This window comes from Suncus etruscus, chromosome 12 (genome assembly GCF_024139225.1).
Source record: "Suncus etruscus isolate mSunEtr1 chromosome 12, mSunEtr1.pri.cur, whole genome shotgun sequence".
Taxonomy (NCBI): Eukaryota; Metazoa; Chordata; class Mammalia; order Eulipotyphla; family Soricidae; genus Suncus; species Suncus etruscus.
In genome coordinates, this window is record NC_064859.1 from 511,061 (window position 1) to 536,991 (window position 25,931).

General features: G+C 43.5%; 1 protein-coding gene across 1 annotated transcript in view; it reads right to left on the reverse strand.

Moving 5' to 3' along the window:
- BMPER (BMP binding endothelial regulator) overlaps positions 1-25,717 on the reverse strand; it is a 375,585-nt gene extending 349,868 nt beyond the window's left edge. The window contains exons 1-2 of the mRNA XM_049784999.1: positions 25,608-25,717; positions 24,590-24,675 (exon numbers count right to left, since the gene is read on the reverse strand). Of these exons, the coding sequence (XP_049640956.1) occupies positions 24,590-24,675; positions 25,608-25,716 (195 nt within the window). The 5' untranslated portion in view covers position 25,717. The remainder of the gene's footprint in view (positions 1-24,589; positions 24,676-25,607) is intronic.
- Positions 25,718-25,931: the final 214 nt, after the last annotated feature.

The following is a 25,931-nucleotide window of genomic DNA, read 5'->3' on the forward strand; positions in this document are numbered from 1 at the left end:
TCATCTTCTAGGGGTCTTCAGATGTGCAAGGGAAGAAGCTGCACACAACACAGCCAAACATCTTGGGGCCCTCAGATTCCCCTGCTAGCAGTGCACTAGCTTCTTAGGTCTGGATTAAGGGGCCAGGCAGGGCGGTTAGCTGCTAAAATACAGCATTAAAATTGACGGTGAACTGTAACAGACTTTGGTTAGCTCCTACACAAGGTTGAGATTTCAGGAATAGATTAGTTCATAGTTGAGGTTGTCTGAAAACCTGAGAGACAGGTCACCTAAGTCAGACATGCAAGGTCGCCTGATATGTTGGAAGGGATCCTGTGAAGGTGGGCCAACCCTTGGACAAGCACATGGACCTTCAAAACACCATGATTCTAGAACACACAGATGCTGGCAACAGCTGATAGATAGAAAGAGTCCAAGTACATTTCTCTGTATCTTTGAGCAGTGAAAATGTCAGAGATCCATCCAGGGGAAATCCTATGCAAGCCTGCCTGAGCCCTCAAAGGGGAGACAATGAAAGCTTGTGCCTGCTCCAGCCTGTCTCTTTGGACAAAATCTGCTCTTAATCTCTTACAAAATAATCATGGGAGTGGGGAGGGGAAGTGGAGGTCAAGATAGCTTAGTGATTGCCAATGACAGTTTGAAGTTTGATTGATGATTTATTGTTTTAATTAAGCTTCTCTTTACTCGCTCTTTGTTACTGATAGTACAATCGACTTCCATAACCCATGTGCAGGTTGCTGAGGGGAAAAAATAAAAGGAACTTCGGTGCTGTTTCAGGCCTTCCCACATCAGGATCTAGCTAGTTTCAGATCAGCAGGAGAGCAGAGAAAGAAGGTGACAACATGTGCTAGAGAGAACAGAAACACATCTCAATCTAGAGAAAGGGTTCCGCGGCTGGAGCATTAGTGCTGAGAATAGAGCGCTGACCTTGCACATGGCCAATTCAGGTTTGATCCCCAGCATCCTATAAAGGACCCAACCACCACCAGGAGTAAATCCTAAGTATAGAGCCAAGAGTAACCCCTGAGCATCACCAGGTATGCCCTGAAATGAAACAAAACCAAATAGTGGACTCCCAAAACCTCATCTCTCTCCCTATTTAACAAGTGTCAGGGCATAACTTATAGAATGTGCCTCCAGCTGTGAATGCCAAGGAACATTTCCAGAACTTTCTAAACTCTCAACCTCTCCCATTTCTGCATATCCCTTCCAAAGTTCGATCTAATTGCCTTTTTTCTCTACTAAACCATGAGAGGCAAGTCATTTCCATCCTGGCTGCTGTGCCACCAAGAGCAAGAGTGCCTGGCACCTGTAGAAGGTCTATTATTTGCCAGATTGTGCTGTATACATTTTGTGTCCTATGTCATTTCTAGCCACCACAAAGAACCTAAGAAAGGCCCAACTGGAGGCTAAGAACACAGAGGCACAGTGAGGTAAAACATCTTGTCCAGGTTTGTAGATAGGTCAAGTCAGAGATGGAAACCAGCTAGCAGCTACTGGTGTTTTCATTGCTCTGCAAAACAGCAAAATTCCGAGGCTCTGCTAGGCTGTCTCTTGTGGCAGTTGAGATTTTCAATGTCTTCTTTCAAACCATTACTAGCCTCAGTGGCTTATAGTTTCATTTCAAACACCTCAGGAAAAATAGTACCTTTCGGGACAATTTCTAACAACAACAACAACAAAAAAAAAAAAACACAAAAGAAGGGGCTGGAGAGTGTTCAATAGATTAGAGCACATGTTTTAGATGCAGGAATCACAGATTCACGTGTGATCCCAGGGGCCACATGGTTTCCTGAATGCTGCCAGTGAATGACCATACTCTAACTGAGCACCAAGTTGGGAACAAGTCCAGAGAACTGCTGGATGTGGCCCTGTGCAAGACACATCACAACAAATCTCATTAACCGAGTGTCCAGTCATTTGTCAGATGGCCCAGACCCTAGCCCCGAAGCCTTTCCTTGCCAAGAGATCAAGAGTGTCTCCCAGATGACCGCTGCCTGTCATGGTCTTTTTGTTGGAGATTTAATGCTACACTATCTTGGGGACTTACTGTTCCAGCATCTTTGCAAGAACATCACTGCAATTTATTGTGCTCCATTTGGGAGTGTTATTCTTTTTCCCTCCTGTCTAGCCTCAGCAAGTCTTTACCCCAGAGCTCTGGACCCTGGCGAAGGCAGCGTCCTCCAGTCCAGCTAACAGTGTACACGCTGAACAAAGCTGCCCTTGAAGCTCAGCCATTTAAAAGACTTTATGGGGCCCACTGGGGCCCCATGATTATTTTGCAACAAGTCATATCCCATGAAGAAATTCACTTCTCTGCAACACAAAACAGAAGGAGATTAAAGAAAAAGGCAGGGGGGTGGAGAAAAAGAAGTAAGACCCCCTGCTGTTCTGTCTGGCCATAACCGTGTCTTTTAGTACTCACATCCTCTACAAAGACGATGTTCTGATGATCTATGGCCCTCATACATCACCAAGTGACAGTGTTCTCCTAATACTGTACCTTGAAAATATAACACGTGCTAGCAGAAGCAACGGGGGATTAATAAGGGGGCCCTTTTTAGACTTAAGTCCTTTAACATTTCAATTCTTTTTTAACAGACTTTAGTCTTTTGGAGAAATTGTCTGGGGTCCAATGCTGTTTAAGGATTTTGGTCTGGCATTTTGGGTGGGGGAGGGGAGAGGTGGCACTTTTCAAGGAATTCTCAGAACAAAGACACATGGTCCATTAGAAAGTCCCAACTTCTCAAGGCCCAGCTCTGATTTAAAACAGGGCAGTGTCAAACAGTTCCTCAGTCTGTTTAATCATATTTTGAAATAGAACCAAAACATTAGAGATGGCAGAACACAAAAGAAATAACCACCAAATGAAAATAGTAGCCCAAAGAAAGTAGCACTGCCTGGTTTTTATTAGAGTGTACATCGTAGGAGCAAGGGGTCTGCTGGCAACATCCTGTTAACATAGCCAGAATGAAATGGACACAAAAGAGCTAGGGGAAGACAGAGGCACACGGTGCTTCTTTCTGAGAGGCAGAGTGGCTCTGTGCTCAAGACTCAGGGAACTCTTTTCAGGTGCTGGGGATTGAATTGGGATTGGCTGTGTGTAAGGCAGGCACCCTATCTACTGGATTATCTCTCCAGTCCCTGTAATTTTCTGATCACATTGGAAGATATCTCACAACTGAGCAGGCTATTGCTCTTCCAGTGCCTTGAGAAGGGACCTCGAGGAAGGCTGCAGGGCTAGTCTTTACTAGAAATGCTAGAAGCGCCCACCACCTGAGCATCTCAGGGCAGTCAGAAATGATGGGGTGAACAGTTCTTAAGAAGCATCTCAGAGTATCCCAGTGATTCACCAGTGCCATTAGCAGCTTGTCCTCTCCCCAGAAGGCCTCTTCAAAGCATAAAGGCCACAAGAATCATGCAGCTGTTAAAGAGAACTGGAGAAGCCACAGGTTGATTTCAGATATTCAGGGAACATTTTAGTCCACTGACTTTTATGTTCAAACTCAGGAAACAATCTATGGATAAGATTCACATCAAATCCACTTCTAATGAAGGTAGTAAAAATGAAAATGGCCGTTAGATGCACAATATTATTTTTTGTTTGTCTGTTTGTTTTGTTTTGATTGGGTCAAACCTGGTGGCACTCAGGGTTACTTCTGGCTCTGAACTCAGAAATCAGTCCTGGCAGTCATCAGGGGCAATATGGGATGCTGGGATTTGAACAGCCATCCATCCTGGATCGACTACTTGCAAGGTAAACCCCCTAACATTGTGCTATTCCTCTGGCCCTATATGCACAATATTATTAACAAAACAACATGTGACCCATTTTAGAAAAAGAAGTGACCTTAATAGTTATTTTTTAAGTGAGTTTTGCCATCAGAAGTGCCAATAACTAAGGGTTGGAGTGATAGTACAGGAGGGAAGACATTTGCCTTCCATGCAGCTGACCCAAGTTTGATCACTGACATCCTATATGGTTCCTTGAGCCTTCCAAGAGTAATTTGTAAGTGCAGGATCAGGAGTAACCTCTGAACATTGCCAGTTGTGGCCCCAAAATAAAAATATTTAAAGTGAAGCTCTAATATCTCCACCAAGACAAATAAAACAAGAATACATGGCATCTTACCCATAAGTCTAGAGTTTTCTGCAGGTCAGCTGCACTTGCACTACAGAACTCAGATGTACCTGACCCAAAAATCCAAAATTTTTATTCAACATTTTTAGAGCCTGGTTGTTAGCCAGGTCCTGGTGGGGACAGAAAACTGAAATCAAATCCCAGGTTTGCCCTAGAAGAGCTTCCAGTCCAAGTATGAAATGAGCGGAAAGTCCCAACCATGTGCAGCCTAAATGGCGTGTGATATTTTTCATGCCAGAAGAGGGAAAAGTCCAAATTTACCAAATTTCACTATTCCCTCCCTCCTACCACATTAGATGAATCATCTCCGTTCTTGAGGTGTACGTGGGCCACTGAGTGAGGCTCAAAATGTTTTATTATACAATTATCTCATTGAGACAGAATTTGACCCAGATCTGTAAGCACCCTGGGATTTGACAATACACGAAAGGAATCTCCTCTGACAATAGTATGTTGAGCCACCCCTTTGACCTCCCCACACCATACACACAGACATAGACAGAGAAAGCCTAGCTCAGACCTGCCAAGCTAAGGGGAGCTTATGTAGATCGTAGGATGATGTTTTCCATCACTTTTTATTGCTAGAAGAACATTTGTAACATTAAACTATTCATCTACAAGATGAACTAGGCAAAATGTACAATGCCAACCTACTGTATTCTATTTTTGTTTTTTGGGGATTTGGGGGATACACTAAGCTCAGCACTCACTTCTGATTCTGTGCTCAGGGATCACTCCTGGTGGTGCTCAGGTAAAACACATATAGCACCAGGGATCAAAATAGGATCGGTTGTGTGAAAAGTAAGTGCCTAGAGCCCTGTTCTGGTTCTCTAACAAAGAGACCCCAGAAACATTTTAGAGTAAAAAGAAAATTATTTAGACAGAAGATAATTAACTGAGGGGCCGGAGAGATAGCCTGGAGGTAGGGTATTTGCCTTGCATGCAGAAGGATGGTGGTTCGAATACCAGCATCCCATGTGGTCCCCCAAGCCTGTAAGTAGTAATTTCTTTTTCTTTTTTTTTTTTTTTTTTTTAGTTTTTGGGTCACACCCAGTGGTGCTCAGGGGTTACTCCTGGCTGTCTGCTCAGAAATAGCTCCTGGCAGGCACGGGGGACCATATGGGACACCGGGATTCAAACCAATCACCTTTGGTCCTGGATCGGCTGCTTGCAAGGCAAACACCGCTGTGCTATCTCTCTGGGCCCTATAAGTAGTAATTTCTAAGTGAAGAGTCAGGAGTAACCTCTGAGTGCTGCTGGGTATGACCCCCCCCCCAAAAAAAAGATAACTGAATGTTCAAACTATGAAATAAAAAAGTTTAAAGGCATAGAGCACATTCCATCATACAAACTCTGAGTATGTATGTCTTTTATACTTACACACACACACACAAAGAACTGTACCTGAGGTCACTACAATCAGAGGTAACCATAATTGACACCTGCCACTGTATTAGACCTACAGGCCAAGATATCTCAAGACATGACTGTTTTATGCCACTATTTGTGGTTTTTGGTCTTACTGGCCACTCGTCCATATTAGTATTTCAGGACCACATATCAGAGGAGGGACATTTGAGATTAGGAATATGTATCTCATGAGAAGGGTACAAACTTGTGATGGGAGGCAAGTACTAGGACCAACATGCTCAATGACTTATTGGAGCCTACTGACTAAAACAAGGGGGTGGTGTTAAGACAAATGGGGGGTGAATGGGCACTAAGCACTTGAGTGGCAAAAGCTTGAAAAGGGGAGACCTTCCTGATAAGCTTTCCTGCACAGTTAAAGTCCAGAGTGAACAATCTCATGTGTTCTGTTTCTAATTCTGTGGTCCAAAGTGAGGCATGCTAAATCATGTGGAATAGGGAAACTAGGATACAAGCCATTGGGGAAGAGCTTCCTCTCATGGGCAGACATTGGCTGAGCAGAAGGAAAGCCAAGACCCAACAACCATCTCTTGAGGTTCACTTTGGAAGTGAGAAGAGCTACAGGCGAGCCAGGAGGCTGGTGCTAAGGAGATGCTACAACTTTGAATTCAATGATCATGTTAATCATTTGATTATGCTATTTCCTTCTCACATATTTGAAAGCTGTTTGAGCCCCCTCTGGAAATTCTCTCTACCATGTTCTTAACTTATATTAAATTACGTAAATCCCAGCTATGCATTCACCATTGTTTTGACAAGCCCCTTTTGCTATTCCCAATAATCCTTTATTGGTCCTTACTTATTATCACAATGATTAATCAATGATCACAATGATCACAAATGGCCCTTCCCAAGTTTTCACAGGCTCTTCCAACTGGACACCTCATTCTGCAAATGTCTGGCCAACAGATTGGAGGAAGAACAACCACTGCACTGTGATTCTGTTTGTACATTTCATTTGAGGCTGAAAGGGAGAAACCAAAAGCCAAAAGGCCGAAACCAAAAAACTTGAATAGTGGTGTTGACATCATAGAAATGCAGGAATAATACCAGAGAAAGTAATTTTGTACATCCAAATCAGAGACAGGAATATAAGAATCACATTACATCAATAATAATTAATGAAAAAAAAAGGAAGAAAAGAAGAGAGAGGGAGAAAGGAAAGAAAAAAGGGAGGGAGAGAGGAAGAAAGGGAAGGAAGAATAAAGGGAGAAAAGAGGGGAGGAAGGATGAAAGGAAGGAAAGTTGGATGAAAGGAAGGAAGGAGAGAGGGAGGGGAAGGAGGGAGGGAAGGAGGGGAGAAAGAAAGGGAAGGGAGATGTGGGAAGGGAGAAGGGGAAGGGAGGGAAGGAAAGGTGGAGGAAGGGAGGGAGAAAAGGAGGGAGGAGGTAAAGAGGGAAGGGAAAAGAAGGGAGAGAGGGATGGAGAAGAAGAGAGATGGATGGAAGGAAGGAAGGATGGAAGGAAAGGAGGGAGAGAGGGAGGGAGGGACGGAGGGATGGAGGGAGGGAGAAAGATAGAAAATATTCCAAGGAGAAAATGCTAAGCTAACTTTAGAAAATACCACTTTTATGGTTTTGGAACCACACCAAGTAATTCTCAAGGTTTATTCCTGGCTCTGCACCCAGGAATTACTCCTGGTGAGCTCTTGGGACTACGTGAGGTGCTGAGGATCAAATACAAGTCAGCTGCATGCAAGGCAAATGTCCTACATACTGCCCTGCCTTTGTTTCCAATAAAAGACATTTTTTAATGAGAACTCTCATCTAAAGTCTGGGAAACAATTAAGCAATATGACCAGATTTATATGAAGGCAACATTCATTGGAAGCCAATCAGTTCAGCTCTTACGCCTGCTCTGCTGCCAGGGTAGAGAAGGCTGACAAAAGTGAAGGTCAGGGGCTGGAATGATAGCACAGTGGTAGGGTGTTTGTAAGGTGTTTGCCTTGCACGTGGCCAACCAGGGATGGACACAGGTTCAATCCCCAACATCCCATATGGTCCCCAGAGCCTTCCAGATCTGAGCCATCCCCCGAGCTCATATTTCTAAACGCAGAGCCAGGAGTAACCCCTGAGCTCTGCTAGGTGTGACCCAAATCCTCCTTCCCAATGAAGGATAGTCTTACAGAATGGATTTTTGGGGGGACTAAGAGAAGAAACGATGGAAAAAAGTGGCTGGCAGAAGGAAGCAGCTTCCTTGCAAGCTTTGGCATATGCGGGTCTGTGTATGGTGGTGGCAGTGTGTGTATGTGTGGGGGCGTCTCAGTATCATTCCTTTCACCCAGCCCCCCTTGCTCTTGCCTCCTCCAGTCTCCCAGATACTGCTGGCTTGCAGCAAGTTGGCCATGAAAGCCTGGTCAAATTGCTACATCTCCTTGGCTCACAAGGAACAGCAGTTCCCTCCTGCAGCTGCTACCCATCACAAACCCCATAAGAAACATGTCTCTGGTGAGGCTCTGGCAGCTGTTCAAGGGATCAGCTTGTCACATCCAAAGATGCCAGTCAGAACTGAACTAGATCTCCAGGGCCACAGCCAATGTCAGTCCCAGGGAAGAGGAGTACTGGGCTTTGCTCACTCAGTCGTCCCAGATGCTTTTCTCTCAACTTCAAAGTCAGAATGAGTTCTCTGCAGGTCAGCCCATCCTGCAGCTGCTGTCCTGTCTCCTGGAAGTTGGTGTGGCTCTTTTCCCCCATTTACCCCGGTTAGCTGAGAGAATGTCACAGCCTCCAGTTAGGAAGAATATGAAGGTCGGGCCACTCCCAGTGTATGAATACAGTGTTGGATCATAAAATAGTTGCTGAGAGACCAGAAAGGCAGAACAGGAGTGAGGCATTTGTTTTGCACATGACTGACCTCATTTCCATCTCTAACATGACTTATGGTCTCCTAACAATGATCACCAGATGTGATCCCTGAGCACGAAGTCAGGAGTAATCCCTGAGTATGGCTGGATTAAACCCTCCAAACATAAAGGAAATAAATCCCTAAGAATTACATTGTTGAGGGGCCAAAAGATGGTTCCAGGAATTGGAACACCTGTGATACATGATAGGAGGGCAGAATATACTCCCCAGAACTGAATGGTTTCCCCCCACCAGCACAAATCCAGTAGTAGTCCCTAAATACTGCCAGGTATGGCCTTGAAACAAGCTAATAATAACGGTTATTAATCCTTAAAATGTACAAGAATCTATTCTTGATGTTTTGAGGAATAGAAGAATAGGATATTATCTCTTTCCTGATGAAACTAATGAAGGAGATAGATAAGGTCATAGTTATTATCATTTCAAAACATTCAGGAGGAAGGTCTCTAAGATGAATTAACCAGCATAAAGTATTTGAAGAGTAAGTGATTCACTTTGAATGGATGTCTAGAAAACGCATGGTAGAAAAGAAGACATAGGGGGAAAATAAACACAATGAGTGTCACTGTTGTAAATGGCCATGTGAAATCCCCAATAACATAATTCATCAGTGAGATGACTTCTATTATGTCTTGCAGTAACAGGAGGATTGCAACTAGGGTCAGTAATGAAATGAGAAAAAAACTCTAAGACAGCTTCTCTTCTGTGGGGACTATGAATGACTGACTAGTGCAAAGTGGCAAGGAAAATGTCCTGCCAGACTCAGTTAAAGCTATGAGGGTTGAAAAGGAGGAAAAGGAGGGATGCAAGGAGGGTTCTTGAGGTGGGAGAACACAGAGACTTTGGTGCTGATTACACACATAAAGAAGAATAATGCTAAACCTGAATGCCATACACTGTGATCCAATGATAAGTCAATAAAATATTAGAATTCAAAAAAGAATTTCAACTGTGCCTAATCATTTTTTTATTTTCAGGTGCCATATCCAGCAGTATTCAAAGATTACACTTGGTGAAGGGGGGAGCCCTCAGGAGACCACATGGGCCATGTGCAAGGCAAGTTCCCTACCCCAATACTATCTCTCTGACTCTCTAACCACTTACCTAAACTATTGCTTTACTGGAGTGCCTGTGTATATGTGTGTGTATGTGTTTGTGTGTTTACACATCCTTTCCTTCAGTTTAGGAGAATATTTCAAGAATTAGTCCCTGCATAGAGTTTACAGAAAGATTCTAATAAAATAAAGTTTCTCGAGTCTGCTCAGACCTCTGGATCTGGATCTTGAACCTGGATATCAGAATGAATGTTTGTTGATTCCATGCACTGAAAACTCAAAAACAAAAAGAGGTCTGGTGGGATCCTGATGCAAGGGCAGATGAAGGTTTAGAGAAAATTCTTAACACTTTTACTTGTTAATGACCAACAAATAAGTGAGGAAAAATAAAAAGAGTGAGTTTGTGCTTGGTGAGAAGATAAGACAAGAAGGAAGAGCAGTAGGGAAAGGCTGTGGGGCTAAGAATCTGCCAGCAGCTTATCAGCATCATTCCGAGTTTCAACCTCACATGATCAAAAGTCCTGCTTCAGTGTCATGGCCACATTTTTATGTCATATTCAATGACAGTGTAGTTTCTAGAACCAGAGAGACATCACAAAGCTGAAGGGTGCCTCTCTTATATGAGACTCATCCCTGTTGGATTCTGAGCACTATTAGGAGCAGTCCCTGATCATCACTGGTTGTGGTCCAACAATCCACCCCAAAAAAGAAAAAGTTGCTATTCTATTCCAATTTGTGCTTGATAAATACAAGTATGTTTGCATTCACATGTGAATGTGTATGTAAGTTCATGCATATAATCCACCAGTCTATGGACAAAAAATTCAAACATGTGAGTTTGAGCAGTGCATGTGAAATAATCAATGTTCAAAGAACTTGAAGGTAATAAAAACTAAGTCTAACTTCAAAACTGTGTGGAACATAATTTAATCTCTTTGGGTTCAAGGGAAGCTTACAGGGCCTTGAGCCATGATTAACATAATCATTCAATAAATAAGTGCTGAGTTTAATGACCACCAATCATTCATCTAACCAATAACTAACCCAGACAGACCCTAGTTCTGAGCACATCAAGCTCACAGCCAAGGTGAGGCTACTTCCCTCCCCACCCCCACCCTTAGCAAATGGATGGAGAGCTCTTGAATTCTGAAGAGGAAGATCAGTCAGCTTGGAACTCTACAGCACCTTTCACAGGGACTTACCAATCAAGCCTAAATGCCCTCTAAAGGCAGAGTTTCTCCGACTAGGACACAAACAATGACCTGTGTGCAGAGGATGAAAAAACTAGCTGAGGTAAGTGACAGCTTTTATGAATCCATACCTGATATCAGAACTTCCTCTCACACTCATATCCAGAAACTCTTTCCCATGCACTGGCTACAACACAGAGTACTACAACATAAAATAGTCCAACAAAGAATATTTAACATAGAATAATACAATATAGAATACTAAATATAGTCTACAACATAGAAAACTCATTGGAGTCCTACAACATAGAGTATAACAGAGTACTTAATGCAAAGGTCCCTTTGCCTTTGTCCAATGTTTGGGTCTACACAAAGCAGGAAATAGCCCATTACTATCACTCCTGTTGTGTACATACCAGCACTCAGAGACACTGCTATCTGGTTCATATATTGCCAGCACAGATCATAGGGAAGAGGTGCTCTGGGCTCTGGCCTTGGTCATTTATTATAGAGAGGATGAGTGCTAACAGTGTGGTGGTTCATTCTGACTAAGGGAGCAGTAAGTTTCTGCTGGCCTCTCAACGACACATGGAACCAACTCAGACATGAGCTTGGGGGTAGAGGGTGCCACAGGGTCTTGGGCACTGGTTTCACACATGCTTTGAAAACAGGCCACATCACAATTAGAACAGTTGCTTCCCCCCAGGACAGTCACTCTTGGGGGCTCTGATTCAGCATTCCTGTCCTCATCTGGAGGCCTTGATGCAAAGAAAGGCTTCTCCCCAACTGTTCCAGTCTACCCCTTTCACACAGGCCAGATAAATTCTCAGCTCCTGGGAACTTCAAGGACAAGATGAAGCAAGCAGCTAAAGAGGAAAGTAGACACTGCAGCCCTGTGCCACAGGTACTGAGGTGCACTGCTGAAAATGAAGACATAATGCTAGTGCAAAACCCTAATGTGCTCTAAAAACGTGATTCTAAGGACAAATCTGGAAAGCATGGCTTAGTGCAAAGAAAAAAAGAGATAAAGAAACCTTAATGTTCTTGTTGCTGTCCACAGCAAGAAGAGGTTCTCTTGGAAGAAAAACATGTGAAATTGGTTTGAAAAAAATGTGTCAGGTTGAAGACATACACAGTGAATAAGGTGACTGCCTTGAATATGATTGCCTTGAATATGGCTGACTCAATCACATATTATCCTCTGAGCACTACCAGGAGTAATCCCTGAGGCCTACTGACTGTGGCCCCAAAACAAGCAAACAAGAATAACATTGGGTCTTGATGGTTTTGAGCACTTCTCCACAGGCCAGTGCCATCTTTCCAGGAAATGGCTCCCTGCTGTCACCCACCCACAGTTAACAAGGTCAAGGCCATGACCAGGAGTCCAGCATACTGGATGGAGAAATAAGATGCTCAGCTTCCCAGGGCCGTTTAAATAGCAAGGGAAAATCATGGAAACAGAACAAATGTGACTGAGAACGCAGGAGTTCATCTGGTCCTGAGTGCTTTTACAGGTTCAACTGGGGTGACTTAGTTCTGTTATTTGGATTGTCACTGTTATTCTCTTTGAAGTGTCTCTGAGGGACTCTGTCACATTGCTGCAGGTATTCTCCCACCATCTGCCAGAGAAGCAGAGCTCTTGGGGGACACTGTGGTCAGGGAAGAGGCCACTTGTCTCACCCTCATTTTCTCTCCAATTACCTCAGTGAAACCCTGAAATTGCCATTTGGAGTCCAGGCTTTTGAACTTCTCATCTGGCAAATCTGGGTTAGTACCACCCATTACCTAACATGACAAAAAAGGAGAAAGAAAACTCATTATACTACACAGCACGTACATACAATAAGGCCTTTGTCCTTAAAAGAAAACATAATTTTCAACAGAGTCAGCTCCCAGAAGCCAAAGGAACTAACGTCCAAAACCTAATATAAACACTAAGGCTTGTGTCAAGGTTTCAGAGCTTGACTTACTGAAGGGGAGAGGAAATGCCCTGAGAAAGGCAGCTCCAGGCCTGGGGTGGTGGTTTTTATTGTGACTCTTAAAAGCTGAAGTGAGATCATCACGGAGCCTTCGCCTGCCTTAGGCTCCTCCCACTGTCTCTCCAAATCCTTTGATAGCAAGATACTCCCATAAGAGGGAGCCACTTTGGTTGGGAATAAAAGCAAGTCTGTCTTTCTATGGTTCTAGAGTTTCAAATACGAGTATGTTCCTTTCCAAGTTTTGGAAGGTGGGGGATATGATGCTGATTTAGGATGTGTTTTCTAAAGGAGGTCGACCTTATGGGACAAGCTCTGGGAAACTACAGTTCCATTTGAAAGGAGAGTAATTCCAAGGGTTAACAACCCAAGCCGTAAACAAGAATCTGCAATCTGACCCCCCACTCCAACCCCTTGGCTACAAACCTTGGGCTGAAGCTCTGGGGCTTCTGAAAAAGATGGGAGCAGATCTACCACTTGAAGATCTCTCTGAAAGCACAGACTTACCCAAGGCAAGCCATGCCTTTGAAAGGGTGGAAAGACTGTGTGATAACAAATCTAAAAAGCTATAGGAACCTGTAGGGTCAACAGCTTGCAACTCAATCAGATCAGGTCATCGAAGGCTGCCTTAGGGAGCGTAGGGTGCCACATTGGAAGAGATTCAAATTTGTAGGCTGACCGGTTCCCCTCAACAGCTCATTTTATTTACATCTGCTTCCCACCGGCCACCACCTGATTCAATGACCATTCCATCAAAGTATAATTGACCTTCTAGTGGATGCAATATTGGGCTGTACTTACATGGGTACGATCAGGAAGGTGGATCACTGAAGATGGAACTAGAGAAGCAACCTGTTACTGTCCTACCAGGCCTCAATAACTACCAGGGCAGAAAGTTATCAGTCCCTTCTGCTGTGATTCTACATTCTTCTCAAGTGGAAACTACCAGTAAAACACATTTCCTAGCTTTTTGGCAGTAAGTTGTCATGAAATAGGTTTTAAAAGAAAAAAGAAATAGTTCTACAGAGACACTTGTGAAAAGTAGCAGAGGGGCAACTATTGCATAGCGTTTAGATAATGACAGCAGTTGTCATCTTGGAGTTACCAGATCTTAGTTTAAGTATTTTACGTATTTTCATTTTGTTTTGGGGGCACTCACAGAAGTGTTCAGGACTTACTCCTGGCTCTGTGCTCAGGATCACTGTTGGTAGAACTCCCCAGATCAGATGGGACTCTGGGGATTGAACCCAAAGTCAGCTACCTGCAAGGCAAGTATCCTATCTGCTTGTACTATCTCTCCAGCTTGAATTTTATATATTTCAACTCAAAGCACTGACCAAGTGTTATGATTTAGATAAAGGTATTGAGACCTAGAAAGTGTGCAGCATACCCAGAGCCATAGGGTTAGAAAGGCACAAGATAAAAATCATGGGGCCGGAGAGATAGCATGGAGGTACACATTTGCCTTGCATGCAGAAGGACGGTGGTTCGAATCCTGGCATCCCATATGGTCCCTCAAGCCTGCCAGGAGCGATTTCTGAGCGTAGAGCCAGGAGTAACCCCTGAGTGCTGCTGGGTATGACCCAAAATCCAGAAATAAAGAAAAGAAAGAAAGGCACAGAGATAGAAATCACAGTATTCATGCTGGAGAGATAGTACAGTGAGGACTGCACTTGCCTTGCAGGCAGCCAACTCAAGTTTGATCCTCACCATTGCCATATGGACCCCTTAGTCCTGCTGGCAGTAATCTCTGAATGCAGACCTCAAAATCACCCTTAATAAATATAGCAAGGATAACAAGAACTGGTCAAAGTCATTCGAACTGGAGATTTTGTCTACAGAACTGAGGTTGCATGGGGCTGAGGAGAAGGAAGGTCCTTGAGACATTGGGGGAGCTCTCTGGTGATGCGAGTGGTGTTAGAATGACGCATGCATGAAAAGTACAATTACCAGTATTGTAAATCTCTGTACAATTGGTAAAATGTAAAATAAAATAAAGTAAGAAACATTTTTGAATATACCTGATCTACTGAATGTTATTGCTTTTTCTTGCTTACATTAAATGTGCACAGAACATGTACATGAACTCACAGTTGGGTAAAATCATCCAACACAAAACGTGTTTTATAATAAAATGCTAAATAACTTATGCAAGTCATTGACGTATTGAAAGAGCAAAACAGACTAGCTGTGTGGTTTCTCACTACTAATGTGTATTTGCAAAAGTGCATTCAGTCTAAACAATGTTTGCATTCACACTCAATGGCTAATTATGGGGATGCTATAGCAATAGAATGAATTGGATGCTACAGAAGCCTCCACCCCTCCTAATAATGCTCAAGAAAAGTGGATAGAACACACTGAGCCAGAGGTTGAAAACAATCCAAGTAAGGCTCTACTAAATGCTTAATTGTACCACAGTAAAGTCCAAAAATCAGTAAATCAAGCCATCTAAACTGGGAGCAGTTTGTCTCATTAAAAGCTGTGTCAAAACTTGGTTTATGATACAACTGCACTTCCTTCTACTGAACTTCTTACCCTAGCAATAATTCTATATACAATGTTCACCAGAAACTTTTACAAATATCAGCATTTTTAGCATGAATGAGTTGATAGTAGTGGTCCGTGTTATTCTTTCACTCTAAGATGATACTGCAGGGCACACACAGTAGAAAAGTACTTCTAAGTGTAGTTCAGGGAGGGCAGTGCCCTAGCTCAGTGATGTACAATAACCAGGTGGTAGTCTGGGTGAGATTGAACCCATATTTCAGCCACTTGGGCCACCAGCTACAGCTCTACTTCAATGACAAATCACACATTAAAATTTTAATAGAAAAAAAGAAAATATTTTCCCTGAAGATTTAGTTTTTCAGGCATGAAATTATAGCATAATATTTTTAAAGCACCATTAACAGCTTAAAAGGCAAACTTGAAAGTTTATAATGGTGAGATTTTATATTAGTCAGGTTCTTTTATATTGTTGCTCTTATTCATCATAAAATATGCTTCAGTGTGGCCTTGTCCACTGTACTCTTAACTCCAGAAACTTTCCAAAGGCATTTTCCAAAGTATATTACCTGTATTCATGAAATTAATTTTGTTTTGGCACCTTTTAAAATATATGGTATTTATTCACTTTGCTAAGATCTTTTCAAATCAAAGCTTGGAAAATTGGTGACTTTTGCACTAACTTTTCAAAATCCCTACAGCAATCTTAGCTTCAGATTTCTGTCTGATGGGGTTCTACACATTCTATATATGGCAAATTCAATTCCATGTGAAAATGAGCAGCAGGTATAAGAGAGACACCACCATTTGTATTTTCCAAATAATTAAAGATGATGAGAAAGTTCATTCTTTGATATTCCTCTAGAATCTTTGGTCTTACTCTGAAGTGTTTAATACCACCGGTATTTCTTTAGGTCTGTACTTTCCAAGATCTTGTCTTTGACTACTTCTCAGTATCATTCTGCCTTTTTCCTCTCACATACTTCTCTTAAATCCAGCCTTTTTCTGGTAATTATTATAAGGCCATTACTTAAAATTTTAATAGACCTTTTATTCCAAGATATTCTATTACTAAAGTTTTGAATCTTAGTTCAATGTAAATAATTAACAAATTCTGTGTTCTGCTCCTGATGTCTCTATTGAAATAAAAATAAAAACACATTTGGGTATGACATCTCAAGAGAATAGAATATATACTTTGCATTCAGGAGGCTCACATTCCCAGCCCAGTTCAAGCACACAATTCTGGAGCAATCTTAGAACAATGAGCCAGAAATAGCCCCTGACTACCGAAAGGGGCTCAGTGACTCCTAAAATACTCACCAACAAATATCCACATATTGAAGATTGTATATAGTTTTTCTCCTTATGATCCAGTGAGTACAACTCATAAATCTAAACACATTATCATCCACCCATATTCTTGCCTCTTTCTGCACTATCATATTAGCTAAGTTTTTTGATCTTTATTATTTTACAAAATGTGTACCATCAATGCAAATACATACTTTTATGGTAATGACTACCAGTTAGAAAAATTTGCCAAATGCATTGGGCAACAATAGATGGTTAAGACATCACTGTGAAAAAAGAGAAGATAACTAGCTCAAACTACTATTCTGTGAGCTCTGTGGAGTAAACCTATTTAATTACCATGCTTTGCTCTGTTTTGCAGTGAGATATAGCCAGAAAACCCTAGTGACCTTAAAGTCTATTGCATTTTGGGGCCAGAGCGATAGCACAGAGGTAGAGTGTTTGCCTTGCATCCAATCCAGGACAAGTGGTGGTTTGAAGCCCAGCATTCCATGTGGTCCCCTGAGACTGCCAGAAGCAATTTCTGAGCAGAGAGCCAGGAGTAACCCCTGAGTACAGCCCAATGTGCCTCAAATACCAAAAAGAAAAGACTAGTGCATCTTAATGAGTGTGCCTTCCTTCATATAGTTTGAGGTCTTTCTATCTAAAAGAAATTATATTTTTAAAAATGCCGAGAATGAGTTACATTGGCTAGTTCTAATACCACTATACCATTCTCATTGCCCATCCCAACACTGGGCCGCTTGCTCTCACTTACCTACAATACATATGTAGAGCCTGTTGTTCAACTTCAGATTATCCTACACATTTCTGTCAAACACATCTCCCTGGGTTATTCGGCAATACTATCCTATCACACATACCCTCAACCCAGCTCCAGAGCTGGGTAGTTCAGATTTCCTTATCCTTGCACTCAGGCTGCCCTTTGCTGGCTTCAAGATTCCTTATGCTAATGGTCCTTTAAATCGGGGCACCAAAAACACCCCCATTTCCACGTGCATACATACTCTCTTCTCACAGTTCCTCAGTGAGACAGTCTTGCTTCTACTCCTCCAGGTCCACAGCACTTCATCCTCAGCATTCATTTACAACTCCCTAGAACTTGGACTTGAATTTAATTTAGTGCCTTTCTGTCATTCTATTGAGACATATTGGTGTGTGTGTGTCTGTCTCCCAGATTGGTTAGTAGCCAGACTCTCTCCTATTGGCCTCTGCCCCTTTGAGATGCCCACGAGCACAATATTTCAAAGACTAAAAGAAAAATGGCTAAAAAAATACCAATAAGAAGACAAAAAACAACAACAACAAATACCAATAAAACGAAAGGGGAATGAAGTGTGGAGGAAGGAAGAAAGAAAAATATTACTGAATTTATAACCTGCTACCCAGAGTGCCTTGACTGGGGCTCTACAGAATTAGAACTGGGAAGCAAAAGTCCTTAAAATTTAACCCCCAGCCCTTGGCTTATCTTGCTAAGTTGCACAAGCACTTGACCTCCCGGCTCCAGGAAAGGTGGGATCACTCATATCGTCTTCATGCACACATGATTTGCTAACCCATCAGCTAGACAGAAAAGCACTGATGGATAGTCTTTACCAGATAATGGGCTCTTTGTGCATATTCTGTTGGCTTCCACCCTTCTGCTTGGAGTCTGGACCCTAGTGTGTGGTACAACATCCCACACTCATCTCACAGTGCCCAGTATGGACACTCAAACCAGAGAGTGGCAGTGCAAATGAAAAAGGGAAGTGGGGCTAGGTTGGGACAAGAGTGGGGAAGGGGCGCATGAGTCAGAGGCAACCAAAACCTCTTTCAGTCTGGAACAGGGTCGAGAGACTTCCATACAGTGAGCCAGGAAAATCCCCAAAATGCCAGATGCATCAGGCAGTTTTTCCAGAGTTGCAGTGCTCAAGTCCCAACCCTGATCCTCTACTAATAAAAGTGTATGTGAAGGTGAACCCACAGATACAGAACAATACATATACACTCACTCTAATACTAGGTCTCTGTCTTCTCTGTCTCTGTCTCTGTCTCTCTCTCTCTCTCTCTCTCTCTCTCTCTCTCTCTCACACACACACACACACACACACACACATGCATACACAAAGCCTCATGTCTACATAAAAAGAAGTTTGAAATATTTTTTCTTCTTGTTTAGCATTCAATAGAGAGCAAGAAAGACTTATTCAGGGGTCAGTAGGTCACTGAACCAATAAGAAAGCAGATCAGATCAACTTCATTCAACTTGAAGGAACAGAAACTGTCATAACTCTATTCTCTCAAGCTGAGTGAATCATCATTATCCTTCCCATGAGCTTCCCTTTCTTTTTCCTTTCCCCTAATCTTTTGTTCCTGTTCTGTGAAAGAAAGTAAGAAATTAGGCCGGCGCAATAGTACAGGAAGTGTGTAGGCACTTGCCTTATACACAGCCAGTCCTGGTTCAACCCCTAGCACCACAATTGGTCCCTGAGCACTGCCAGGAGTAATCCTTGATCACAACTGAGTGTGGCCCACAACCCTCCCCCTCAAAAAATTACAGAAAAGGGGCTGGAGAGATAGCACAGCAGTGTTTGCCTTGCAAGCAGCCGATCTAAGACCTAAGGTGGTAGATTCGAATCCCGGGTATCCCATATGGTCCCCTGTGCCTGCCAGGAGCTATTTCTGAGCAGATAGCCAGAAGTAATCCCTGAGCACCACTGGGTGTGGCCCCCCTAAAAAAAATTACAGAAAAAATTTAAGCAACAATTCTAGCAACATGAATAGCAATAATGAGTAACTTCAGAGAGTTCCTGACATGCCAAGCCCCAGACCCGACCTTAACCTTCTGTCTCACTTATTTCTCAGCACTGGGTTTTGCTACCTATCCTCTCTCTAGCTGAATAAACTGAGGTTTGGAATCCACTAGCTTACCACAAGTTTTTGATAAAGACAAAATTTTCACCTCGCTGGAGCTTAAAAAACATAGCGATTAGGGTACTTGCCTTGCCTTTAGCTGACTTGGGTCCTCCACACTCTATTTGGTCCCCAATGCCCACCATCCTCAGCACAATGATTACATCTTGGTGTGGCCTCCAAAAGCAACTTTAAACCTCCTACCCCCCAAAAATGATTTGAACCTGAGTTGATCTGATTGATATTAGGTACTTAATAAAGCTAGTCTTCCTCTCCAAAAGACTCTTCAATCTTTGGACTTGGATTTATACTATAGCCAAAGGCATTATCACTGTCCTCAAAGAGAGCCTGTGATAGCTTCAGAGAGTGTGAAATAACTAGCTGAAATTTTTAGAGTACTTTAAGTACTTTAAATAACCAGTAGAAACAAATTCATTCATTTCAATTCTGATTCTTGAAACCTGGTGATCACAGTGTATTTGCATGGCCTCTCTATTGCGGACCATCAGGCAAGAGTAAAACTATGAACAGGGCATCCAGGAAGGGCTTCAAAGGCTGAGGCACATGCTTCCCTGGGCTCAGTCGCCATCACTGCTTGTTCCTCAATGCACTTCCCATTCCGACACTCGACACTCGGTGGAGATAACATCTCCCTTCAGCAGAGGGCCACTGGGTATGGCTTAAGCAGTAACTCAAATATGCCTGAGAGTAGTGCTGAGGGATTTATCTGCACAATGGCATAAGTTCGTTTCTTTCCTTGAATAATATATATTCTCTTGAATACATTATTTTATGGAAAGGCAATGGGCCATATCATTTCTAAATAGAGAAAAGTTAATTTTCTTTGTGAGCACAAAATTTAGAAATAATATGAAACTTTTATGTTACAACAGTGTAAACATAATAATCAAATACATCCCTCTGAATACACATGGCTATATGACATTAAAAATGCAATATAAGGGGCCCGGAGAGATAGCACAGCGGCGTTTGCCTTGCAAGCAGCCGATCCAGGACCAAAGGTGGTTGGTTCGAATCCCGGTGTCCCATATGGTCCCCCGTGCCTGCCAGGAGCTATTTCTGAGCAGACAGCCAGGAGTAACCCCTGAGCACCGCCGGGTGTGGCCCCAAAACAAAAGAAAATGCAATATAAAAACTATGTCTCTGGATGTCTCTTACAGATCCCCTCATATAATATGCACCCTAATACATTCATATACTCATACTCATATGCTCACTTGCATATAGTCACCCATGATGATGCCCGCTCACACACATTCATACTGTCACTCACCACACCCTCTCACACATACAACTCATTTGCACTCTCTTGTATAACCATATACTCATTTGCATGCTCATTCGTGCACTCACATATAGTCACTTGGCTCACACACTCACATAAAATCACAGGCATTCACACAAATCCACTCACTGGCACACTCACTCAGACATTCTTACACCTACTCACATAGGCACTGCTCTCACACTCATTCACATAGAGTCGCATCCACTCATATACACTCCTGTGCTTAGATATGTACTCACAAATTTCCACACGCACATGCTCACATCCGTACTCACACAGTCACATGCCTCACAGAATTATCTCCCTCCTTCTCAAACATGTGCCCAACACTGTTCAGATACTAAATATCTATTCTCGAACAAGTTCATTCCAACAGTACAAAACGTGAGGATGTCATAGAGCGAAGTTGCCCCAGAGACCTCCTGTGTGGGTGACACAGGATTTCTGTGACTGAGAAGTGGAGGGTGGCAGACAAAGTCTCCTCTGTGCTCACCCTTGCTCAGCCCCAAAGGAGGTGGAGCCCTCCTGCTAACACCGAATTTTACGTTGCTTTTTATGAGCAAAGGGTCCATTTCGACATTGCACCTCTGGATTTAAAAGAGGAAATTTAAACCTCAGAATAATGTTTTCTGCTGACAAAATGTATGCCAAACTAAGCTCTGACCAACTTCTGGTTTGCTGAGCGGCAGCCTCCACAGTTTTCTCAAATTTCCAGGGCTTGGGGACTGGAAATTGTGCCTGCTCCTGCAGGAAAGGTGCAAAGGGTGGGAGAAGGTGGGTCCCTTTTCAGGTACAAGTGGTACGGGGAAGTGAGCCCCATCCCCCCCCACCCCAGCCCAGCAATTGCCCTGCCCATTCCCTGGATCTGGGACTGGAGGTTCCAGAAAGCTTTTCTCCCCTAGGCATTGGTGGAGAAGGAATTCTAGCAGGATTGAGTGGAAGACATTCTCTCCCTCTGTTCCTTAAACTGCCTTGCAAATTGGGTGAAGTCCCCACTGCTCTTTGCCAGAGCAGATGAGCACTTGCAAAAGAGCACCCCTTGGAGCCCCAAACCAAAAACTAAAGTAAAAATAGAACACTGCAGAGGAAGAGTAATAGTAGTGCAGCCGGTAGGGCACTTGCCTTGCACAGAGCCAACCTGAGTTCCATCCCCAGCACCCGCTAAGATTCTCCAAACCCAGTGGGAATGGCCTCCAAATGCAGAACCAGGAGCACCGCCCTGAGGCCCTGCAGGTGTGGCTCAGGAACCAAACCCAAACCCAAACGAAATTGAGGGCTGCCCCATAACACCTCAAACTTTAGAATCTTGGTCGCACTTTCCACCTACTCTCTGGAATTAAGGAACTGGAACTTTCTGTGTCCCTGCAAACCCCCCCCCCCCCAACACACACACACACACACACACACACACACACACACACACACACACACACACACACTCCATCACCAGCTCACGCACAGGTTTTTCTTGGACCACAACTGGTTCTGGCAAAACGCTCAGGTCTTTGCAGATGAGGATAAATGAGGATAAAATTATTCAGGTCTGTTTGCCGTGGCCACTACGCCCGCTGTCATCCTCAAAATTCCCACAGAAATGAGCTCACTCCACTTTGGAAACATTTCCCAGTTCAGACGCTTAAACCAGGTCGTTGATTTTACGGGTTTCGAGCTGTTACTCTGTAATCATTCTCCGGACCCTGAGCCATATTCCCTTCCAAGGAAACAGTTCATGTCTTTTTTAGCATAAGTTGAGGTTAGAGGTTTTTTTTTTTTTTTAGCACATGTTAGGAAATAAGACACCAACTTACTCCAGCCTTTGATACCTTTCTACCAAAGACTGGACCAAGACCAACTACATATGACCATTTTCTTTCTGCAAAGTACAGTTTGGACTATTACATACTTTCACACTGTACATACACAAAAGTAGCTCACAACTAAAGCTCCCTGCAGGTCAAATGAAATAACAGGATTTTCCTTTCCTATAATGTGTATAATGTGATTAGCAAATGTTAGCTAACTCAGCTCTGTAAAGAGTCAAAGAAAAAAAGCCGAAGTGACTCCAGCACTGCCAGAGAGGTGAATAACTTGACCATCTTTCTTGACCATCTTGCTTTTTGGTATCTCTAGACAAATGGCCTGTTTTTGTCTAGAGATACGGGCCTGCACTGGTCTGTTCCTGCTTTGTGCTGAACAGAGAGGCTCTCTCTGTCTACCCAGAGTGATGTCCTCAGCCTCCTCAGACGAAGGAGAGGAGCGTAAACCTTCCTCTGGTTTGGCCTAGGGAAGGATTAACACCCAGTGGTCCTCAGCAATAAGTGCTGAACACCCCTGGGTGTAGTTCAAAAGTAAAAAAAAAAAAAAAAAAAAAGAAATATTCATTTATAGACAATTCATATGTAAATAAGTGTTTCCAAATTGAAACACAAAACTTTTTTCACTGCTTCTTCTAGTTAAAAATCATTAATGACACATTAACACAGTAACTCAAATACAAAATATAGTAACCCCACTTTCTTCTTGGGTTAGAATGACTAATCATTCTAGCAAATGATTTTGTGTTTTCAGGTTTGGGGGGGTTTGGGGATTTTTTGTTTTTTGTTTTTTGGGCCACACCAGGTGATACTCAAGGGTTACTTCTGGCCATATGCTCAGAAATCACTCCTGGCTTGGGGGACCATTTGGGATGCAGGGGATCCAACCCAGATCCGTCCTGGGCAGCCGTGTGCAAAGCAAATGCCCTGCCACTGTGCCATAGCTCCAGCGCCTTGTAATGCATTTTTGCATGGGCTCCTGGAATACCAGCCAAAATGCTCAGAGGCCCATTAAGTGTCAGTCAACTGATCTTGCGCCCCCGTATGCTAATAACAAACTCAGCCCTTTTAACTATCTCCCCATCTAAAGAATTTAACTTCTGCTTCTACCAGTCACCTTCATCTTCAAAAGCATCATTAATGCAAGCATCTACCTTCACTCATTTATCATTTTGCAATATTGACCTCATCTCTTGTCGGGAATGTCTAGGTAGCTTAAATCCAGATGGCCTGGCTTTCTCCTAAACAGAGATGACTCTTCCAGTTCCACACAGCAGACTGACTGCGTAACAATCTCTCACTTGGTCTTCAAATGTAACTGTCTTTTTAGATTTCCGAAAGGAATAGGGCATGTTTTCACTCAAGGGCCAATAAAGGTGGCAGATTCATAACATACCCTTAGGCTCATATTGTAAGCTTAAATTTAACTCAGAAACTCTTTTTTGGTTTTGTTGTTGTTGTTTTTAGGTGACCCCCACCAATACTCAAGGGTTACTCCAGCTCTGCACTCAGAAATTACTCCTAACAGGCTTGAGGGACCATATGGGATGTCAGGGAATTGAACCTGGATCAGCCACATGCAAGGCAAACTCCCTACCCTCTGTGCTATCGCTTCAGACCCCCAGAAATTCTTGTTCTTTCAAATTAATCTCCCCATATGGTTATTTTTTTGGATTTTTATCGTTAGCTATTGAGCTAGAATAAATCAAGATACATTATTTTTGAACTCTAGTAGCAATCACTAGTGTTAACTCAGCACTCTTTCTAAATCCTGCTTCCAAAGAAGGATGAGGACTGTTTTTGAGATTGAGATTATAACAGGCAAAGAAATTCAAGATCGCCCCTTTCCTCATGTTTACCCTTCATCGTGGGGCCTTCATTTCTCCTTCCTTTATTCCTTGTCCCTGATCTTTAGACCCAAGTTGGTCCACATGATTGGATCAAGCAGAAAGCTGGGCAGCACCTCTGCAGTGATGGCATAACTGTTCCTGGGAACAGTTTTCTATAGACTGAAGGTAATCTTTGAGGCCTGTTCCTAGGATCATATTTAAGAGATTTACCTGGACAGAATTAGCAACAGTAGTGGGCAACCACTTACCAAGCAGGTACACATGATGCAGGGGTTATCGGTGATAAAAGGAATCTGGAGAACTTCCCCTTCATTTTCACACTTTGCAACTGAACCTGAAGAGAGAAAATCAAGTTTGAATTGAAACTGAGCTCGGTGGCGTGTTTACAGACGTGAAATTGTCACGTCGGTAATTCAGCAGTGATAAAGCAAATTTTAAAGATATTTAACGAGTTTTAAACTTTCAGATGCAACAAGTCAAACCTCCAGAAAGAAAGAAAAAAAATCCAAGACGCTGCATTCTTAGAATGCTGCTCTTTTCTACTCGCAAATGACTCGAGCACAGTTATTTCATCTTTTTTCACGAAGTCGCTTCCTTTCCCCATACGCAACAACAAAGGCGCAAAATATTCAAATGGGTCATCAGAGGTGAGGGCGAGATTCAGGACTGAGGACTAGGAATCACGGTGAGGTCTCACGCTGGGTGAGATGGGACTCACTTTTTTTGCAACCCCACCGTCTTCAGAGACCGCCTCAACATTTCCTTTTTTTGCGCCAGGTGTCAGTAAAGCTTGTCCTTCAGAAACAGCAGCCGAGGGCTTCACCTGTCTGACAACGTCTAATTATGATATCTCGACTCTCTTGCAACCTTTTCACATATGATTATCTATTGAAAACATGCCAGACTTGGAGAGCAGCCGCGAGTGCTTTATATTTTTAATATATATGTTTAAAAATGAAAAAGCGCACTCCCAGGACGAAAGGTAGCTGAAAGAAAAGCGAGAAGAGGGTGCTCCGAAAAAAAAAAAGATGTGTAATTTCTTCGCCTTCAATTTGCAAGGAGGAAGCAAGATTAAAGCAAAAATAAATAAATGACATAAATCAGGAGATGGATGCATCAATCCAATGACGAGCCTCCGCTTCGTTTTGCGCCGGGTCCCGGCGCTCCAGCCACGCTGCTCCACCCACCCCCAGTCCCAGGTGCTCCCCGGCTGCCTCCGGGCTTCAGGTACTGGGGCCCCCAAGGAAAATGCCCGGCCCGACCTACCTGTCAGGAAGGAGGACGCCAGGGACAAGGGCAGCCCCGAGCAGAGGAGCAGCAGCTGGAGGCAGCGAGTCGCCCCGGCCGGAGCCCCGACGCTGCCGGAGCTGCGCATCGTCTCCTGGACACGTCCCGGGCGCCGGCAGGTCCGCACGGCCGCTCGCTCCCCGGGTCGGGCTCCGGGCGGGCGGGCGCGGAGAACGGGGCGCGGGGGCGCGGCGGGGGCGGGCGCGAAGGCGGGGTGCGGGCCCAGGGGGAGTGTCCAGGCCGGCGTCTCCATGCGGCTTACTGCCGGTCCGGAGTCGCTCGCCGCGGCTTCTCCGCCCGCTC